Below are 19,242 nucleotides of genomic sequence, written 5' to 3' on the forward strand. Positions count from 1 at the left end.
CTCCCCGCCCCCCCCCCCCCTCCGCGAACCACGTCGTTATCGTCCCTCGCTTGCATCTCATGACACAGGCACATGACTGACGTCGATTCCAGCTGAATCCTGGACATGATCGGCCCCTGGAAACCGAGGAGGCTGCCCGCCCCGTCCGCCGCGTCCGCCCCGACAATCCCCGCTCCCTCTTCGGCTGCGCTGACGAGCCGTAGCCGCTTCGGAGATGAACCACAGCCGGAGCCTCTTTGAGCCGACCAGCAACTGGAGGCCTGGGCGAATCCTTGATTGATTTCATGTCATGAATGCGTTACAAATCCCGAGTATTGTACAACTGCTAATGATGGATGGAATGGGATGGAATTGGGTGTTCCGTGTGTGTGTGTGATGTATTGTGGTTGGTACGTTGATGGTGGGTAGACGCTCGTTCGTCGGACGTGTCTATTTTGGAGTTGGTCTTCCTCTGCTTCATGTCTTCCTCATGTCTTCTTTCGTGTCTTCTTCTGAATGACTTCTTCTTTATGCAGTTACAGCGCCGGGGACACGGACAATGTACGCTGCGCGAGGACGCACAGCGCTACTGTCCGCGCCGCCCGCTTCTTCCTCCTTGCTTCTTGACGCCTTCATGCCCAGAATCCTATCGTCAACCTGCCTCCTCCTCGCCTCCGCCGGCTCGCTCGCCGTCCACTAGCTGGCGCTAGTCTCGTCCACTCACAGCATCCGGAGTCTCCGGAGCGTCACGCGGATGCCACCGCCAAGGCCCTTCTCGCCCTTGCCTGCCATGCCGAGGTGCGGTGTTGACGCGGCAGCGGTGGCACAGTAGTTGTCGGCAAGATTGCGGGCCTCACGGATCTCGGTCGGGGGCTCGGCGTTCGTCATGCCCATCAGGAGCTGCTCGGCAGCAACGCACTCGAGGTGGATCAGAGCCTGTCCACCGCGTCCGTCGTACTCAAGGGTAGGGACGATGTCGGCGTTGTTGCGGTCGAACTTGCCGATCTTGTAAAACTTGGAGATCTTCAAGATCATCTTCTTGAACTCCGGGTACTCGTGCTCGAGCTGGATCAGGTCGAAGCCGACGCTGTGCCGCCGGTTCGCCTCCTCAATGTTGTACTTGACGAACGCGAGGAGCGTCTGGTGCAGCGTCCTGATGGTCAGCGATTGCTCGGTGTGCGGGGTAATGATTTCGATCGCTGCCAGGAACACCACCGTTGCCCCGCTCTAAGCCGCAGAGGTACGGCGAGCTCTATCGCCCCGATCCGAGGTTGAAACCCGATGAACGCTCGCCCGAAGACGTGCGCCGATGCACGAGTGCTGCGGGCGTAACGACGTTCGGAGGCATTGCGGACGGGTGCGATGGGCAGTGCAGGACAAGTGCAGGACATAGAACGTCGGTGCAGAACACGGGCCACCGGTCCGAGTCTCCGTGCCCTAGCCCAGTGCGCAGTCCCCAACCACTAGACAACCCGTAAGCATATTCACAAGACCGGCAACTGTCGACGCAGCCGCGGGCATCATGAAACCGCACCGGATGCGAATGTGACTCCGGTGAATTAGGTGACTGGGTGCATTGTTGGGACCGCGCAGGCGTAGAAGCATGGGAGACGGAGGTCCGGCTCGGTCACCTAATTTTGGCGAGGAGCCCGTCCCTTGGTGGTGGACCCCGTTTCGTGTTGAACCGTCCTAGGTCCTGGGGTGGACCTGATTTCGCTCATGTCCGTCCTCCCTCAAAACGACACGGGGAATGAAGCAATCGGTCACGATCGAGCGATGCACGCAACCAACACTCACTTGGTCTTCTTCGTACCACGCAGCAGAGCGAGATGCAGCCGAATGTCCTCGAGGTTCTTCGGCGAGCCGGGGGGAATCACAATGTCGGTCTAGGCGTCAGCGGCTGCGGTCGGGACCCATGCGGGCGCCAGGGAGCGTAGCACGAGGCGTCGGGGGGCAATGACGCCCTTCCTCCCACGAAATGCAATGGGGCGCAACACTCACAGTGATGATCGGCGGTGGTGAGAACAACGGTTTCAGCGACATGGTTGCTTGCGTATCACCGGGGGGGGGTATGGTTGTGGGATGAATGGGTTGACAGTGTCGACGTTGACGTTTGACGAGGAAGGTTATATGACAATGCGAAGCAGGAAGCGTCGTCGAGGACCGAGGCCGAGGGCGAATCGCAAAGGCTGTGTGGGGAATGTCCGTGGTAGATGCACCGTTGTGCCGGCTGGAATGCGTCGAGGTGAGGAAGGGTGTGTGAGCTGCCTGGCTGCCAAGCGGTCGTAAACAGTGCGCAGGCTTGGATCGGATCTGGTCTCGGACAATTCGTTGTCTCTCTTGTGGTTGTCCGCCTCGTCTTTTGTATGGCGTTGTTCGAGACTTGAGTATGCTGTGTTGCCTTTTGTGCTATGCAAGAGCTGGTAGCTGGGTACGATGCAGTGGCGGGTTGAGAAGCAAAGGAAAAGTCGGTGCACGAGTCGCACGCTTGAGGTTTTATCTGACCTCGCATCGTCGGACTAAGACTAGCGTCGAAGGAACACCAGGGTCCCCTGTCGCAGTCGTCGCCCCGTCGCCCATGGCCCGTAGCCCCGCCGTCCATCCGAAGCAATCGATCTATGCATCTGGGAGACCGCGCAGCCCCGGCGGGCTGAGCAGGGGCAGATCGGGGCACACGGGGCGCTGTCCCCAGGGCAGGCACGCTGCTGGGTCTCTGATATCACTGGGGTCACTGGTTTGCGGCAACCACTGCGATCCTGCAACGATTGCAGCATGTGCTCACTCGCTAGATCGCATGTGCTGCGGCTTCTTTCCGCGGTGCAAGTGTGAAGGGTGGTGCGGCCGAAGGGCGAGGACCCTGTGCGCCAAAACGCTGAGCTTGGCAAACAACAGACAAGGTGCTTGGGCAGTGTGCCTTGGAAACTCGGTGCACAGGCTGCGCGATGCGTGATGCATGCATGAATGGCGCTTCTTTTTTTGGTATCGCACTCCCTTCTCCCGTAGTGGATCCCCCAGACTCATCGACTCAGGCAGAACTTCGGCTATGTACAGGGATTAATCGGCATCGGACCGCTGGCCGAACGCAAACCCGGGTGGTGCGGTGGAACGGGTGGTGCATGGCACAGCGTGGGTACGGTGTCAACGGCCCAGCACGTCGGCGGACTGACGACCTAACGGCGGGCAGGCAGACAGAGGTTGATGACGTGAGACAGTCACCATGCAATCAACCCACACGCCACCCATTAGTTCTGTTAAAGCGGCCCAGCGGCGGCCTACCTAAGCAAGGTTACGCACCCAGCTTGACATTTAAAGCCGACCCTGCCCTTGCGATCGGTCCGAGGTGGACGTCACATGGTTCGCTTGCCTGCGTTGCCTCCCAGTGAGCCTCACCGTTTCATCACCCCGTAGGCCATAGACGGCGGCCGGACACCGCGCGGTGATTGGTGACTCGGTCACAAACCATCAGTTTCCCCGTCAGCTTCACTGTTGACCTGCTAATCTCCTCCTCTGATCCTCTAGGCTTCCCCCTCTCGTCCGGTCAATTCCCCGAACCTCCCTTACTCCCCCCCTGCAGCTTCAGCTCCCAAGCTCCCACCACAGAGAGCGCGGAACACGAGGCACCCTGGATCCTTAACTTCATGTCATTCTTACCGATCTCTTTGAAACCCTGGATGGTCATGTTTTCTCAGTGTTTCGTTCGAGCTTCTCAAGCGGAAGCGGCGTCGGAGGCAACGATCTCGAGCTCGCGAGCTCGCGACCGCGAGACCTCGTCGCTCTCTGTCCCTTCGCTTCGTTGCGACGTGTGATCGCGAGCGCGGCATCCAACGAGAAGACGCAATCGGAACAACGTTGATAAATCTCCTGTTTCTTGAACAATTCACAAAGCTATGCGAGCCTTGTTCGTAATTTCCGCAGCAGCCGTTCTCCAACCCTGTTCCTTAGCTGGCATTTGGACGGTGAATGAGCTTCTGTGGCTCCACTACTCCAACTAGATACTCTGCCACTGCGCTCGTCTCGGCCGAGTCGCCATCTCATCCCACTTCCCGCCCGCCCGCTCATCACCGATGAACATAACTCAACCGTGCCCGACCTGAATACACCATATCGCAGTGTTATTCTGAGGTTCCGTTACTATGGAGTCATCTTCTATTCACGAGTCACAAGTCTAAAGCTTCATACCTTCTGCGCATTCTGCGATGCTCAGATGACTCCTTTGGTGATTAATGAGCCTGGTGTCGGGTTGTCAGGCGACTGAGCGTGTGACATCTCTCAGTTGACCAGTGGGACTGACACACTACGCCTCGTGTTCTAGCGCTCCCAGCAGCAGTTGCGGAACGAATACAATGTACATATGTGACTGCTACGGAAACTAATGGCACCTTATGCTGCGCTTATGCTACGCTATCACTCTAACCCACCATGATACGCTTCGGCCTGTTGTCCATGAAGCCGAAAAGGCTGCGCATGTCGACAAACCTGCGCCCGTTCTTGTTCAGGAACCTGTCGACCTCGTCCGTCAGAGACGAGATCATCTGCTGATTCGAGTTGACAAGCAGGCGCACCTCGTCGTACCTGCCCGTGCCCTTTGCCTTGTCCAGAAGCTTGTCGCCGTCAAACAGGTGACGGAAGTACAGCAATTGGTTGTACAGCTCGGTGTCGGAGTACTCTAGCCGCACACTGCCCTTGCACCTGCCGCCTTCCCGCGAGAAACCGAGGCACCGCTTCGCGTACACCGAGACGTTTCGGGTCCGCTGGCCGCACCCGTCAGGTCCATCGCACACCGTCCACCCGAGGTAGTACCTGGCAATGTACTTGCGGATGAGGAGCTCGACCTGAAGCGCGACAGAGGCTTGCGGGATCATGTTGGCGCAAGAAGGACAGGCGACTCCAGCCTGCCCGCTCTGGTTGATCTTCAGGTTCTGTTCGATGCCCTCGAACTCGAAAGTGACCGCACAGGATGGGCACTTGAGCGACAGCTTCTCCGCGTCTCGGAAGCGCTCCTCGTCGCTGATCTGGCTCTCCAGGGTGAAGAACTGCCGCTCGTGAACATTCTGCGTCTGGCTCACGTAGCGCGTCGGGTCGAGTCCCAGACACTCCGCAAGACGCGAGCGCTCGGTGCCCTCGATCGACTCGCACAATCGCAAGATAGGCTGCAGCACCTGAGAGTCCAGGTACAGATCGTAGTCGATCTTGAGCTCCGACCCCTGCCTGCGCAGGTCGTCGGGGTGGAATGCCTTATCGGCTTGAGCGGACTTGGCACTCTTGCCATCGGGACCTAGGCACAGAATGTAGGGGATCACGTCATGCGCGCGAACCGCGATGCCCTTCGCCTTCATTCGCAGGGCAACCTGGACGTGGGGTTGAGACTTCTTATCGGGGTAGTCTTCGGGGTTCTTTCCAAGACGCTTCCGTCAGCTCTGATCTCGCTTGTTTCAACTCACCTTGTAGATGATGAAGTCGTCCAGGGGCACCGCTCCGGAGCGAACAATCTCGCCTAGCTGAATGAGATACTCGTGAATTTTCTCGACAACCTTCTCGGTGTCATCACCCGACAGGATCTCCTTCAGGACACTAGACGACGCATCCTTGGACAGCTTGGAGAACTCTCGTCGCTTCATGTCCAGTCCCTTGATCTCCGTCGACTTCTTGCCCGCTTCATCGATCTTGACGGCGGCATACTTCTTCTTGTTCAGAAGCAGGACACGCTCAAACGTGGCGTCGAGGTCGATCTCGAGAAGCTTGTAACGCTCGTTGACAAGCTTCTTGAACTCGTTCGCAATCTTGACAGCTTCCGGGTAGCTCACGACGTTCGAATTGACGAACACCGAGTCGGTGTCTCCGTAAACGACGTCCAGGGACAGGCTCTCCGCCAGCTCCCTGGTGTGAGTGAGAATCTCACGGCCCTTGAACGTTGTCAGAGCGGCCAGGGGTCGCGAAGAGAATCGCGATCCGGCGAAACCCAGGCATCCGTACATGGAGTTGGCAGTGAGCTTGAGCGCCTGCTGTTTGATGTCCCACTGCTGGAGCTTGGCCGCACCTGCAGACTTGTCCTTCATCAGCCCCTTGACCTGTCGACGACGCTGGACGAGGGTGGCAATGATACGCGGAAGGACTCCCTGAGCAACGTCGCGAGACGGCACATCGGGAATCTTCTCCTCGTCCTCGCCTTCGCAATCCTCACGCTCGACAGTCGTGAAGTCGATGTTGTACTCTTGAATGATAGACGGGTAAAGCGAGTTGAAGTCCATGACGAGGATGTAAGTGTCCCAGAGACCGCGCTTCGGCTCAAACACGAGACCACCAGCATATTTGGCCTTGCCACGCTTGTGTCCGGCCGAAACCTCTTGCTCCTCGCCATCCTCGTTAATGAACTTGATCTTTGTGTTCTTGAACGTCTTGTCGGGGCAGACGTACTTCAGCTTGTGGAACTCGTGCAGCAGAATGAACTCGTTGCGGACGGCACGACCACCGTTCAGGGTGAGGTTCCACGAGTTACCGGCCAGGTTGGTCAACTGCTTGGTGAGCGGCAAGAGCTGCACGCGGGCAGCAATGGCCAACTGGAAGTACGTGTCGATCTCTGCCAGACGAATGAACTGGATCAGCTTGTCGGGTGAGTCGAGGGTGTAGTCGAAGTACGTGTGAGTGTCCTCCGGATCTATGTCCTCGCGTGTGGTCTCGAGATGCGTGGCAACCATCTCCGTCAGCGACCAGGTCGTGGACGTGATCATGCCCTTGGCGGCGTCACTGGAGAGATCGGCGACGAGACGACCCGCAAGCAGGCGGTGGTTGGATCCAGCCTTGCTGATCTGGAAGCCCTTCCGGCGGAATCGGCCAATACGACTCCAGTGATCCGCCTTGAGCTCCTTCAATCGGTACAGCAGGGCCTCAAAGGTGTTGCCGAGGAAATTGTGACCGACGATGACGTCCGGATCGTGACGCTGGATGGTAGCGAGAAGAGCGTTCAGGAGCGCACGCTCAGCCTTGACACTTTGGAACGGTGATCGCTCAGACTTTGCGCGCTGCTCGAGGCCAGGTGGGAACTTCTCGATAGGTCGCACAATCGTGCTGAGCGTCGATGGGAGACGGTTGGGTGGCGTCGTGTCCTCCAAGTTCACGTTGTCCCACGTGCGCGTCGTGGCCACAAGAATCTCGGTCTTGTTCTCGCGGTGGTTCACAATCGTGCGGAGCGCAATGCTCATCATGGTGAGTGGGGGAGTGTCTTTGGGAGCGGTCTCATCGTCATCGGAGAACGGGTTCACGTTCTTCGGGTCGTCGACAGTGAACTCGATCTTGCACCAAGACGTCGCCTTGGTCGAAGGCACCGCGCCAGTGATGTTCAGCCAGCAGGGGCCCATGATCCGGCGCTTGAGAACGAGAAGTTCGAAAGCAGTGGTGTTCGTACCGAAGATATGGCTGAACGTCGCTCCCGTCGTGCCCATCGGAATCTCGGGCTGAGTGAAGGGGTAGGTGACCTTCATCCATTCGCTCTCGCCGCGTTCGATGTCGTGGTCCTCGAATGCATACTTGCGCTGCACGAACTTGCACTTCCACTCGTCGATGCCGTGCTTAGAGCGGACGCTGTCGAACTCGGTGTATACGTCCGTCTTGTCGACGTCCATGTCCGACTCGGTCTGTCCCACCATGCGCTTTGCTCGCGGTTTGATGAAAAGGTTCCTCTGGATGCCGTTGATGGACAAGCAGGCACTGACATACTTGTTACTCTGGCGGTCAAGGACCTTGCCGATGAGGTGGACGACTCCGTCCTGCTCCTGGAAGTCGAGCCAGAACATGCGAAGTGATCCGTCCTGCTCCAAAACGTTCTCAGGCTTTGTCGAGCCCTGCGGGACGCGCACCGTCTCCAGGTCATCTTTCGGAGGCAGAAGCGACTCCTGCACAGCCTGCCAATGCTGCCGGTCGGCCGGAGGCTTGCGGCTCACAACTGCTGCCGCCGGCTTCTTGACCTCGACCTCAATGTCCTCCAGTTCCTCCGCGGGCTCAGGCTTGACGATGTGCTTCGTAGCAGTCTGAACACCACGTCGCGCCGCGGAACCAGCGGTGGGTCGAGCCGCCCGAGGCTTAATGAACATTTCCTCATCCGAGTCGGGTGGCTCCTCCTTAACGATGGTTGCGTCGGGGTCGACGTCCATACTGAAGTCGACTCCGATATCGTCATCATCAGCATCAGCATCGATCTCGAGCTTCGTCGACATATCCTTAGTACGAGGCTTCTTGCTGCTCCTGAACGGGTCAAAGATGTCGTCATCGCTGTCGTCCCCGTAGCGCTTCTGGGAGCTCGAGAAGAAAGAGTCAGAACTCGGCACTGGTGGGTCCGAGCTAGGGAATGAGCTGGAGGGCGGGCTCGACTTTCTCTTGCGGCTTGGCTCAGCCGTGACAGTGTTCAGCAGAGACGCCATGAAGTCATCTTCGTTGGCAGGAGCTGGCCGGTAGTTGCCCGTGTTCGCTGGGCGGGCGTAGTCGTTCAGGCTCGCTCGAGGCTTCGCCTTGGTCGGGAGACTAGTCCCAGCCTTGGCCGCCTTCGCACGGGCACGCGCTCGCTTGGCCTTGCGGGCTGGTTATCAGCTGAGAAGAGCGTGCGTATCTCACCTTTCCGGAGCTCCTCATCCTCTCCCTCGAAATCATCCTCATCCTCACTGCTCTCGTGACCGCCCCACTCATCTTCGCCGTGGTCGACGTATCCACTTCCGTCATCGTCCTCAATGAAGTCGTCGTTCTCCAGCCGGTCTCCAACAATACTTCTGTACTGTTCGTCCGTGACTTCGTCATAGATCTCGGCGTCCGAAGACTGTGTGTCAGCCACCGCAGTAGTTACTTGGGCAGCGGGCGCGACCGCCCTTTGCATTCTTGACGCTACGCAGTTATTAGGAACTCACCTTCCATTGACTGAGGCGTCCTCCTTTCGATCTGGCCTCTCGCAGAGCCGCTAGTCTGTCGTTCTTGGGAGGCATGGTTGGTTGGGTGGGGCGAAAGACAACGCGCTCTGGTCAGGATATCAGGAATCAATGTCGAGGACAAACGCGTCGCGTCCAGTCATTTGATTCCGTCATAAACATTGATTTCGTCGCGTGGCCCAGGCACGGACGCGCGCCAGCCATTCTCTCTGACCAGCCGAGGGCAATGTTATCGCATGCATCAATGCTTAAGGGCATACTGCTACATGACTTGGGTGTGACACTATCTCTTCCCCAGAAGACCTTCCGGGCCGTGCTCTCGAGCGTAACAGTTCTTGCACCACGGCTGACCATTGTGCTCGCTGACTCTTGACGGGTTCACAGTCGTTCCGCAGCTCGTGCACCGCAAACAACCCCTGTGCCACTTGCTTCCGAGAGCAACGACTTGCTCTGCAGCGTAGACCCTCTTCTGGCAGCCCTGGCACCTGTCCTCGAAGTCAGGTCGACCTCCAATCTTGCTTGCAGGAGAATCGGCTCTCCTCATGACACCATCAGTTGTGAACTTCGTGCTGGCAGAAACCCCGGCTGGAATGGGCTTGGAGCTTCTGAAGTCCGCTCTCACACTGGAAGGAGAGTCGGGCGCGGGACTGCCAAAGCGCCCCGTAGTCGGTGTACCGGGGCTGGTTCCAAACGTAGCTGCCCGGGGTGTGCCGGGGCTCCGCGCGAGAGGGCTGCCTGTTCGGCCAGGGCTGGCGGCGAGAGTGGAAGCACTCGCGGCAGTCAGAGGGATGGAGATGGTGCTGCGAGCTGAGCTCGTAGAGGCGTTCAGGACTGAAGAAGGCGGAGGTGACTCGATGTCAAGTTCAGGCGGGGGAACGTAATAGTCCTTGACTGGCGGAAGGTTGCGGCGAGGTGATGAGACGACTGGCTCAGGCTCCTGGACGGGTCTAGGTGCACGGGGCGGGGTGGACGGAAGGTGGTTGGCGTTGCGGAGATCCCTCGTGCCGAACAGCTGGGTGTGACACCGGGTGCAGTAAGGCTGTCGTAAGTACAAGAGACGAGGATACCACTCACCTTCTCGTCGTGGCTAACGAGGTTGCCTGGGTCGAGACGCTTGCCGCATTGCTCGCACTTCAGGCAAAGCTTGTGGTAGATCTACGGTGATTGACGGAATGTCCAAGCGCCGCAGGGTAGACGTCATCGACATCAGGAGGATACCGAAAGCGGAGAGCGCATGTAAAAGGATCGACCAGCAGAAGTGAAATGAAGGTACGATTGCGCAGGTAGAGTACGGAGAACAAGAAGTAGAGGAAAAGGTAAGCATTGCATCCCTCGCAAAGGACAGGGGGAGACTCACCTTCCTGGCAGGACCCATAACCTGCTCTGCGTGATACACGGCGCCGTTGCACCTGGCACACTTGGGTGTCCCTCCTAGCATGATGGTTCGCGGTTGACAAGCACGAGATGGAGCAGTGGATTCAGTAGGCAATGGATATGTCGAATGGTAGTAGAGTGAGGAAGCAACAGCAGCTCGCACTCGTCGTAAGTGTGTTTTGTGGTTTTAAGGGTAGCCGACCAAAGTCAAAACACGCGTCATATCAGAACCCTCATTTCTGGCTCTGGACCCGCGTACCCGCAGGTTCCAGCCTCACATCTCACGTCTCATGCACCGCTCATGCTTGGCGTCACTCTCCCACACTCTTCTGGGTGCCTCCTGTACATTCCCTGCATCAGTGTCCAGCGCTGTGCCAGTGAAGCAGGGTCATGACAATGCCTCCAGATGGCGATTGGGCAGTCGCAAAGTGCTCACGTGAGCTCTGGCGAGCAGGGTTAGTTACTTCGGGTCACAAAAGGCAATTGGATTTCCTGGATCAGACAATCTGCATCCTGATAACACGCGAGATACAAAATAAAACGCGCTTAGTAAGCAGCGGCCTTGCGGGCGGCAATGGCGAGGTGGTTGGAGAACTCGTCGTAAGGAGTCTGGCCAACGGGGATGACGTTCCAGAGGTCGGGGGACTGGAACTGGTAGGTCTTGGAGAGGGCAGCAACGGTAGCCTTGAGGAAGTTGCCCTGGGTGGCGGTGTTACCCTTGGACTGGGTGTAGCAGTCCTGGATACCGGCGAGCTGGAGCATGCGCTTGGAAGCGGGGGCAGCGACAATGCCGGTACCGCGGGGAGCGGGGATGAGACGGCACATGACGGAGCCAGACTTGCCGGAGACCTTCATGGGGACGGTGTGGGGCTCAGCGATGTGCGAACCCCAGTAGCCGCGACGGACGGGGACGACCGAGAGCTTGGCGAGGATGATGGCACCGCGGATGGCACCGGCGACCTCCTTGGCGCACTTGACACCGAGACCGACGTGGCCGTCGAAGTCACCGACAGCGACGAAGGCCTTGAAGCGGGTGCGCTGACCGGCGGAGGTCTGCTTCTGAACGGGCATGATCTTCATAACCTCGTCCTTGAGGGTGGGGAGGAAGAGGTCGATGATCTGGTACTCCTTGATGGGGAGCGAGAAGAGGTAGATCTCCTCCATGGACTTGATCTTGCCGTCCTTCACAAGACGACCGAGCTTGGTAACGGGGACCCTACATGTCAGCAGGCATTCTAAGCGGCTCTCTCCGGCTGGCGCAACAACGTCGGACAAGGTGGGCGTTCTGTTGATCGATCCTGGGGATCAAACTGCGGTTGCAGGTTTGCAGAATTGGCGTCCAAAAATTCGATGTTCGTTTCCGGAAACCCATGTCTAGCAGACTCAGTCCTCCTGTCCATAGCAAGTCGTCGTGTTATCCCTCGCAGTAGTCCATCGCAGCATGCGCGTCGCCAGCTTCTGTCGCTTCTTGCTCTTCTCGCAGTTTCGTGGTCGACGTTGTAGCGCCGTTTGTCCTTCACGTTGCGCCAGCCGAACTTTTGCCAGACTCACCACTCCTTGTCCTCGTCACGCTTGGGGCCGCGGCGTCCACGACGACCACGGGGTCCACCACGACCACGACCGAAACCACCGCGAGACTCAGCCATTTTTGTTGGTTAGAATGAGTTTTTGGGTTGAAGGATGAAAGAGAAGCCCGATACACGAACAACCACCAACGATTTCCAGCCAGCGCCTGCCGCCTGCACCTCGCACCTCCAGACTCGCCAACGAGCCAGGGTCGCCTGCACCAGTCTGAGTGTGGCACCCGGCGTCCACGTGGTTTCGGTGATAACAACGAGCCGACAGTTTCGCACTTCCACGGAGAACTTTAAAGGGGAAGACGGCTTAAGTTTTCCAGGTGCCACGTGCTTTTTGGTCATGCATTTGAAGCTATGCTAATGCCAAAATCTAATCGCTCGATGCATCCCAAGTCGCCATCTGCCAGGAACAGTCACTCCCTAGCCTCTGGCGTGCTCGAAAGGCCGAGATCTATGCCCAATGAGAGGTCTCTCTCAGAATATCAACAACTGTCTGCAACCCGTTGAGGTCGACCTCGTCGAAAGTCGCGAGCACCGTCGAGTCGAGGTCAAGGACTCCAACAGTCTTGTCCCCCTCGGGCGTCTTCAGCCTCAAGGGCAGGACAACTTCGGCCTTTGTTTCTCCGTCGCATGCTAGTTTACTGTCAGCGGTCGACTCACATTGGCCTCCTTGCCAGCTGCCCCCTCAGACTAACCGATGTGTCCTGGGTACTCGTCCACGTTTGTGACAACAACTCCCTTGTCACCGACGAATGCGTCAGCACAGACGCCGCGGCCCGCCTTCGCCTTAATGACCGCGCAGGCTGGTCGACCCTGGTACGGTCCAACGATGAGGTCACCTTCTCCGTTCTGCTGAATGTAGAAGCCGACCCAGTTGACCACAGGCGAAGTACCGTTTAGTCCATACAGTGACGTGCCCGCGTACGAGTGGTACAGCAGAGCACTAGCTTGCGCGAGGTTGGACACCCAGAACGTCGAGTCGCTCAGCAGGGCGCGAAGCTGCTCGTGAACATGCTCGTAGAACTGCTGCTTCCTGTTCGTTTTAGCTAGAGTCCGAAGACGGACAACGACTGCTGGGACACATCGTTGTACCTACTCACGTCTTGATTTCCTCCGGGACGAGAGAAGAGTCAGCGTGGGGCATGGCTGCAGGCGATGAGATGGTGATTGCCTGATGCATATGGACAAGTCGTCCCTGTCGTCATATCGAACGCGACTGAGCCACACCAGATAGGGACCGTCAGGCACGGCGCTTAAGGTTAGCGGTGGGGGGAGGCGGAGATCACATGATGCCCATATTACCGTGTCGCCAGGCCCTAACGAGTTTTGGGCGCTCGAGCTCAACTACGGTCTCGTTCTCAGTAGTCGTTGCCTCTCGCCATTGTCATCTCCAACGACGCTTCGCCGCTACCTTCTTCACCCCAGATCATTACCGGCAGCGTTCTTCTCTGGAAATACTAGGAGGAGGAGTCCTGATCCTCTGCTCACTCGATCCCACTTCATTCCTCTCACCCAAAATCTGCTACCTTCCTCAACCGCACGCCTGGCTTTCTCCCTCATCGTCTTCCGCAACAGCTAGCATCGATGCCGACGCCCCGTCGAAGCTTGGGCCAAGTGTCGAAACCCTCTCCGAGTCGCCCTCGCGATAGCCCTTCCTCGTCACATCCGCATCACCACCAGACGGCGGATGAGCTTGCCCTGCAGGAGGCCGAGGAGATTCTCGAATCCGATGACGAGGATCCCAACAGCCCCCGGGCATTGAGGTACGCTGAGCTCACACGCAAACGTGAACACACTGCGGAGCCGGAAGCAGCAACACTGTCTGACGGCGTTGAGGGTGCTTCTCAGTCGGATGACGACGAGAGTTCCGAGGCAGGGTCGGATGTGGACGGCGGGGAGGACTCTGCGTCGGACGACAGTTCTGCCTCATCTTCGGATTCTGACAGCGACTCGGCTTCGGACTCTGAAGACTCCAGTGTTACATCGGACAGTCACGACGATGACGAGGACGAGCTTGAGCGTTGTCTCGCGGCCGCCCGCAAAGCTGCCGCCGCTAAGGAGGTCAAGGCCAGCAGCAAGGGTCCGAATCCGGTTGCTGAAGATGATGGCGAGCTCCGTTTCGAAGAGGAAGTCAAGGAAGCGTAAGTTTTCTTCGCCTTGCAATTATGCTGAGTGACAGCCCCATTCCCGATCTCGACATTCCCACCCTGCCCGCACCGGTTCTCACTCTCAACCAGGACGGCACAGCCTCGACTTCACGACCAACCAGCACTCGTAAGGGCAAGGCTCTCGAGCTTGATTCCCGAGAGTACGAGCGCCCTCTGAGCAAACGCGAGAAAGCGGCGGTGAGTTTAGCACAGCGTGGGCGCACGTTATCGTGCCCCCTAACGATGACTTATACTGACACCGACTGCAGCAGCCAAAGAAGGCTTCCGTTTCTGAACAGTGGGCTACCATTCCTGCACCCCGTGCGGATGACTTGCCTAAGATGAAGCGTGATTACCAGGCGCTGTCGCTTGCGAACTCGCTTGATCCGAAGAGATTCATGAAGGGTCAAGGCAAACTGGGTAGGGTGCCTGAAAGATTCAACGTGAGTATCCGCGACCCCGTGCCCGCGGGCGGCGTGGCACCAGGTAGCGAATTGTCTACCTCAGACGCTGACGAGCGCCTTGCAGATCGGAACCATGATCGAGGCTCCCCGTCACTTGCAAGACACGACTGTCCGCAAGGAGCGCACCTACAGGGCTGGTCAAATCGTTTCCAGCGTGGTCAACGACATGGAGGTCGAGACCTACGCCAAGCGCAAGTACGAGGAGCTCCAGAGCAAGCGCATGTACAACGGGCGCGGCAAGGGTTGGCAGAAGCGCGCCAAGTGGTAGGCGACGAACGCGGTACATCAATCAATCAGCATTCTACAATCATAGAGGACATACACACATCACCAGGCGGTAAGTTACACTGCAGAAGCCAAGCACGTGGGTCGCTGACACTGGACAGTTTCATTTTCTTTCATAGACATCATTGTGCGTGGGGGCCGAGCCACGCCCGGCGGCGGCCTATCAACCAGCAAGTGTAAGCGCGGTGCTGACGATTCGCAGGTGTTGCATTGCATGGGTTCTGTTGTTTTTGTTTACACAGGGCAAATAATTTTGCGATTGACTGGCCGGCTCGTCAGGGGTGGACGTTGTTGCCACCCGCCGCCACTCAATCGTCATAGCCACCCCGTAGTAGAGTTGTCATAGGGAGCACCGGCGGGCAAGTCTAGGCAGGGGTACAGTCAGTCAACCGCCCCTGCCTCGGCTCAGCCAAGTAGCCGCAGGCAGGCAGTCAGTACATGAGCAGCCTGACGCCCACTGAGGCACAAGGAGTCAGGTGACCTGGCCACAGCAGAATTGGCAACAGAGCGGAAATCGCCACACACTGAATCGCCGCAAATGCCGTGCCCACAGGCTGGTGTCACTGTGGAGGGATTTTCGAGTGGGAAGATTTGCAATAGCGGTTCAGGGGCCTACGTGTCGTGCACCGCCCCAAGTCGCAGCGGTCCCAACGAGACGAAGGAAGCACCCACCCTCAGCTCCTGGCTGACCAACACGCCATCGGAACGGGCCCACAACAATCGTCGAGCCCGCTCCAAACAACGACGACGAGACCGCTTGATTGCGGCCTCAACCACCTCCCCTCGTCGTGCAAGCATGGCCACTGGAAGGATGGTCACCTCGTCGCGTCGCGCGGGGCGGATCACCAACAAAAGTCGACTTCTTGTTTACCGGGGAAGCGACAAGGTTGACCTGAGCGCGGCAGAGACCATTGTGTGGAACAATGACTCGGCTTCGGAATCGGCCAACAAACACAACTCCCTCGGTGCAAAAGGCGTCGAGTCCGGCGAGCTCTTGGTAAGTCTGCGTCTCCTCTTCACTTTTCTCTATGCATGCGACAGTCGTTGTGACTGCCGTTCGCCATCAAAACGGCTTTGAAGAACGGCGACGGACCGTGGGAACCGAAACCTCGGTGGTGAAAAACTGCGCTGCGGTGGTGGGGCGACGCAACGCCCCCTTAGACCTCCACGTTCATGTCGACAACCTCCACTACGAGATCCATGCACACGACTCTCGGCCTCCATCACCGCTTGGCGTTCCGATCGTCGACTCTGCTTCGCCGCAATATGCATGCAAGGTCCCCGGTCGCCACCAACCGTTGTTTCTCAGTGCATCTCAATGCACCACCACCACCCAAACTGTCCCGCACCCAGCTGTCCCCCTCCCACCAGTCACATGCCGTTTCAGGAAATTTCTGATGTGTGGCGAATAGTCCATGTACTGACAATGTTTACAGGAACACCATCTCCAAGCAGCGCTGTCGTCGGCCTCACTGCTCCACTCGCGAGATGCGACAAAGCCATCCAGCCCCACCAGCCGCGGTGACACGGCCAAGCCTGACTCGGCCCCCACCAACGCTGCGGCCAACGCTGCACTCAACTACCACATTCCCACTCCCGACGCGACAGGTCTGGTCGACAAGACCGACTACGCCAAGCTGTACCATGTGCACAAGTTTGTCGAGCCTGTCAACTACATTCGTTTTAGCGACACTGTGGAGGAGGCCTCGGAGGGCCAAGGTGGCTTGGGCTACTGCATGGACGATGAGGACATGGAGTGGCTCAAGCAGTTCAACTCCAAGGCCGAGGGTGGCAGTGGCGAGAGTGGCTCTCCAGCCAGCCCCTTGAACGGTCGCACTGACCGACGAAAGGGCAAGGACAAGGAGAAGCCTGAGCCCACTGCTGTCCAGATCTCCGAGGACAACTTCGAGTACATCATGGGCGTACTGGAGAAGAATTGCGAGGACACTTGTCCGATGCTCTCCACCAACCTTGCCCTGATCCCGACATTCCCCCAAGTCGAATCTCTCTTTTCGTCCCCCCTCCCGTCTTCTTTTTACCCGTCCAATGAAGTCCCGAAAGGTCTTCCGGCTCCTCAGGCGCTCGCGCGCATGGCCCGCTCAGTGTACCCGCACTGGAAGGTCAGGCGAGAGAAGCGCCAGGGTAAGCCGATCATGCCCGTCCTCAACTTCGACGAGACGAACGACAACGACCCCTACGTCTGCTTCCGCCGTCGTGACGTTCGCGCCGCTCGCAAGACCCGACGAACGGACAACTACTCCGTCGAGCAGATGCAGAAGCTTCAGTACGAGCTTCGCCGTGCTCACGACCTCGCCAAGCTCGTTCTCAACCGAGAGAAGGAGAAGAAGTCTCTGTACACTACGGAGCGCGAGGTGTGGGAGGCGAAGTGGAAGCTGTTCGAGACGAAGCGACGATGGCCGTCACTGGGTGTCACGCGAGAAGAGGAAGAGATCATCACCGGTCGACAGAATGGTACGGCTGCAGCCGCTGCCGCCCGCCATGGGTATGGCTACCGTCTCGAACAACACCAACCGACACCGTAGCCGCGTCATCGAGAAGGAGAAGGAGGAGCGCGAGAGGCGTGATCGGGCAGCAGAGGCTACCCGCACGAGCGAGCGGGTATCCTCCGCTGGCAAGTCGATGGCACCGGAGGCGATCCGGGAACGATTGCAGGCTATCCACTCCAAACTCGACGAGGAGATGGCTCGCAAGAAGGTTGCGGACGCCCACTGGGACGACTACACCGACGCCTCCTACCAGCCGCTCCCCTCTTCGCACGCTTCGCACGCGTATCGTCAGATCGGCATCCTCGACCCTTGTTACAAGAACGAGGAATCGACGGACGACGAGGAGGACCAACACCGCCTTGTCCACCCCATGGCCTTCCGACTCCGACGAGGCCGTGCTGGCCGCGTTCTTCTCGACCGCCGTCTTCCTTCTCGTGCCGTTCGTCGCGGTCCCTTCCCCTCCTCTCCTGACCAACTCAAGGACTGGTGTTTCCCGGACCTTGTTGATGGACGGGTGTCCCGCCGACGACCTCGCGCCATTGATGAGTCGGACGACGACAGCTCTGACGAGCTCGGCGACATTAGGAGCGCTAAGCGCCAGCGCCTGAATGAGCTGTTCCGCTACGACGTCTCTCGTGGCGGAGCCGTCGGTCTAGGTATGGGTCTCTCCGGCGATGACAACACAGTTGTCGTCGACGACTATGAGGGCAAGTACATCCAGCACCGAATCGGCCTGCTGCATGACTCGGACATTGCCAAGCTCCGCCCGGACACCGCCCCCATCACGCAAGCCCTCATGGATCTCGAGGCTCCCGTGGACCTGCCGCCGCCGCCCAAGTTTATCAAGCCGGCCCCTACGAACCCTCAGCTTGCGGCGTACCAGCAGCAAATGCTGCAACAACAGCAGATGGAGCAACTGCAGCGCTTCCAGATGCTGGCTCAGCAGCAGCAGGCTATGGAGCAGGCGCGATTGCAGCAGCAACAACAACAGCAGCAGCAGGCGCAGCCCCAGCAGCAGCAACAGGCGCAGCAGGCGACGCAGCAGCAGACCCAGCAGACTACCCAGCAACAGCAGGCTTTCGCGCAGGTGCAAGCGCAAGCCCAAGCCCAGGCGCAGGCTCAAGCGCAGGCTCAGGCTCAGGCGCAGGCGCAAGCACAGGCTCAGGCCCAAGCGCAGGCTCAGGGTCAAACGCCCGCTCAGCCCCAGCAAGTGCAGACGCAGGTCCAGCAGCAGGGTACGCCCAACGGAGTCGCGACTCCGAACGGCACCCCTCAAATGCAAGCCAACGGTCTTCAAAACGGTCGTGCTGCTGCTGTCAAGCGCACTGTCACCGCAACCCCGTCCCCTTCCATGCAGACCGCCCAGTCCAACGGCACCCCTCAACCCGGTACCCCGGGCGGTCAGCAGTTACTCGGTGCTGCCGGTCAGCAAACCCCACAGGTTGTCAACGGCAACGTCATGCTGCCGAACGGCAAGCCCTTCGTTCCCGGACCTGGCGGGATCCCCGGCGTGCCTACTCCAGTTGGTGCCATCGATCCTCAAATCCAGGCCCAGCGGATGGCCGCTGCCCGAGCCCAAATATTGGCTCAGCAAGTGCAGGCAGGACAGCAGGGTGGTGAGATCAGCTTTGAGGCCCAGACGGCTGAGCAGCGCCGTGAGCTTGCGGCGCTTGCACACCAGAACGGCTACGGTAACAACGTTCAAGGCTTTATCGACGCCCGCAACCGCGCCCGACTGATCAGCATGGCCAAGCTGGCGGCTGCGCAGCAGGCTCAAGCTGCCGTTGCCGCCGGTCAGGTTCAGGTCCACCTCGCGCAGCCCGTTGCGAACGGCCAGCAGCCCTTCCAGACTGCTGGAATGCAGCTGAAGTTACCGCCTCACGCCGCCGCCCGACTGGCCGGCACCACCCCCACCCCTCCCGCACAGCAGCAGCAGCGTGCATAGACTTCTCTCTGTTTATTTACACGTATCTTGCCACAGCATTCACCAGTATCCAACT

The 19,242-nt window shown here is 58.7% G+C and overlaps 7 protein-coding genes across 7 annotated transcripts; 2 read left to right on the forward strand and 5 right to left on the reverse strand.

Annotated features, from left to right (window-relative positions):
* Positions 1-699: 699 nt before the first annotated feature.
* On the reverse strand, positions 700-1,327 carry A1Q1_01337 (uncharacterized protein; the record flags this gene model as incomplete). The annotated part of the gene is made up of 2 exons (XM_014324376.1): positions 700-1,119; positions 1,313-1,327. The coding sequence occupies 2 exons, from the start codon at positions 1,325-1,327 to the stop codon at positions 700-702; spliced, it is 435 nt and encodes a 144-aa protein (XP_014179851.1).
* A 3,061-nt stretch (positions 1,328-4,388) lies between these two features.
* A1Q1_01338 (DNA polymerase alpha catalytic subunit) lies at positions 4,389-8,945 on the reverse strand (the record flags this gene model as incomplete). Its single annotated transcript, XM_014324377.1, has 4 exons — positions 4,389-5,372; positions 5,421-8,548; positions 8,632-8,782; positions 8,871-8,945. 4 exons carry the CDS (start codon positions 8,943-8,945, stop codon positions 4,389-4,391), a joined length of 4,338 nt encoding a protein of 1,445 aa, XP_014179852.1.
* A 226-nt stretch (positions 8,946-9,171) lies between these two features.
* On the reverse strand, positions 9,172-10,326 carry A1Q1_01339 (uncharacterized protein; the record flags this gene model as incomplete). Its single annotated transcript, XM_014324378.1, has 3 exons — positions 9,172-9,900; positions 9,963-10,043; positions 10,246-10,326. 3 exons carry the CDS (start codon positions 10,324-10,326, stop codon positions 9,172-9,174), a joined length of 891 nt encoding a protein of 296 aa, XP_014179853.1.
* A 482-nt stretch (positions 10,327-10,808) lies between these two features.
* On the reverse strand, positions 10,809-11,908 carry A1Q1_01340 (ribosomal protein S2; the record flags this gene model as incomplete). Its single annotated transcript, XM_014324379.1, has 2 exons — positions 10,809-11,478; positions 11,814-11,908. The coding sequence occupies 2 exons, from the start codon at positions 11,906-11,908 to the stop codon at positions 10,809-10,811; spliced, it is 765 nt and encodes a 254-aa protein (XP_014179854.1).
* Positions 11,909-12,290: 382 nt separating this feature from the next.
* A1Q1_01341 (uncharacterized protein) lies at positions 12,291-12,983 on the reverse strand (the record flags this gene model as incomplete). The annotated part of the gene is made up of 3 exons (XM_014324380.1): positions 12,291-12,472; positions 12,535-12,872; positions 12,940-12,983. 3 exons carry the CDS (start codon positions 12,981-12,983, stop codon positions 12,291-12,293), a joined length of 564 nt encoding a protein of 187 aa, XP_014179855.1.
* Positions 12,984-13,423: 440 nt separating this feature from the next.
* On the forward strand, positions 13,424-14,718 carry A1Q1_01342 (uncharacterized protein; the record flags this gene model as incomplete). Its single annotated transcript, XM_014324381.1, has 4 exons — positions 13,424-13,980; positions 14,019-14,184; positions 14,256-14,429; positions 14,515-14,718. 4 exons carry the CDS (start codon positions 13,424-13,426, stop codon positions 14,716-14,718), a joined length of 1,101 nt encoding a protein of 366 aa, XP_014179856.1.
* Positions 14,719-15,273: 555 nt separating this feature from the next.
* On the forward strand, positions 15,274-19,187 carry A1Q1_01343 (uncharacterized protein; the record flags this gene model as incomplete). Its single annotated transcript, XM_014324382.1, has 3 exons — positions 15,274-15,732; positions 16,172-17,238; positions 17,279-19,187. The coding sequence occupies 3 exons, from the start codon at positions 15,274-15,276 to the stop codon at positions 19,185-19,187; spliced, it is 3,435 nt and encodes a 1,144-aa protein (XP_014179857.1).
* Between the last annotated feature and the right edge of the window lie 55 nt (positions 19,188-19,242).

The sequence above is a fragment of the Trichosporon asahii genome (genome assembly GCF_000293215.1).
Source record: "Trichosporon asahii var. asahii CBS 2479 unplaced genomic scaffold scaffold00050, whole genome shotgun sequence".
In the NCBI taxonomy this organism is placed as follows: domain Eukaryota; kingdom Fungi; phylum Basidiomycota; class Tremellomycetes; order Trichosporonales; family Trichosporonaceae; genus Trichosporon; species Trichosporon asahii.